Source organism: Eimeria mitis, genomic scaffold (assembly GCF_000499745.2).
Source record: "Eimeria mitis Houghton genomic scaffold, Emh_scaff1325, whole genome shotgun sequence".
Classification (NCBI taxonomy): Eukaryota; Apicomplexa; class Conoidasida; order Eucoccidiorida; family Eimeriidae; genus Eimeria; species Eimeria mitis.
The window spans coordinates 970-1,744 of record NW_013568771.1 but is presented as its reverse complement, the minus strand read 5'-3'; the positions used below and the strand labels follow the sequence as shown (position 1 = coordinate 1,744).

General features: G+C 51.6%; 1 protein-coding gene across 1 annotated transcript in view; it reads right to left on the bottom strand.

Moving 5' to 3' along the window:
- Window positions 1-465, bottom strand: part of EMH_0034660 (uncharacterized protein) — a gene marked incomplete at both ends in the record, with an annotated part of 4,144 nt that extends 3,679 nt beyond the window's left edge. Inside the window, 2 exons of the mRNA XM_013494895.1 lie at window positions 135-352; window positions 462-465. Coding sequence (XP_013350349.1) covers window positions 135-352; window positions 462-465 — 222 coding nt within the window. The remainder of the gene's footprint in view (window positions 1-134; window positions 353-461) is intronic.
- Between the last annotated feature and the right edge of the window lie 310 nt (window positions 466-775).

Genomic DNA, 775 nt, shown 5'->3' with positions numbered 1-775 from the left:
GTTGCTGTTGCTGTATCTGCTGCTGCTGCTGCTGTTAATGTTACTGTTGCTGCAGCAATGTTGCTGCTGCTGTTGCTGGCATTGCTGCTGCTGCTGCTGGCTTTGCTGCTGCTGCTGCTAATAATATTTCTTACTATTCCTCCTTGTGCTTGTGCTGCTGCTTCTGCTGCTGCTGCGTCTGCTGCTGCTGCTGCTGCCGCTTCTACTGCTTCTGCTTCTACTGCTGCTGCTGCTTCTACTGCTGCTGCTGCTGCTTCTTCTGCTGCTGCCACTGCTTGTGCTCCTGCCTCAACTGCTGCTGCTGCTGCTGCTGCATCTACTGCTGCTGCTGCTGCTGCTGCTGCTGCTGCTGCTGCAGGCGGTAACTGAGGGTTTTTCTTTTTTATATTTGGAGAGAAACGAAATAACAGCAATAATAAATGCTTTATATTATTTCGCGGATTCAATTCTTGCTGCTGAACGCATGCGTTTCAGAGTTTGCTGCCACAATTTGCTGCTGCTTGCTGCTGCTGCGCTGCTGCTGCTGCTGCTGCTGCTGCTGCTGCTACTGCTATGCGTCGCTCTCTATAAAGCTGCTACCAAAAAAACACACACACTAACAAATACACAAAAGAAAAATAACTGAAACTGCAGCAGCAGCAGCAACAGCAGCAGCAGCAGCAGCAGCAGCTGCTGCAGCAGCAGCAACTGCAGGAAACGCCACAGCAGTTCAGTAGCAGCAACAGCTGCTGCTACTTTAGCAGCAGCAGCAGCAGCAGCAGCAGCGGCTGCTGCT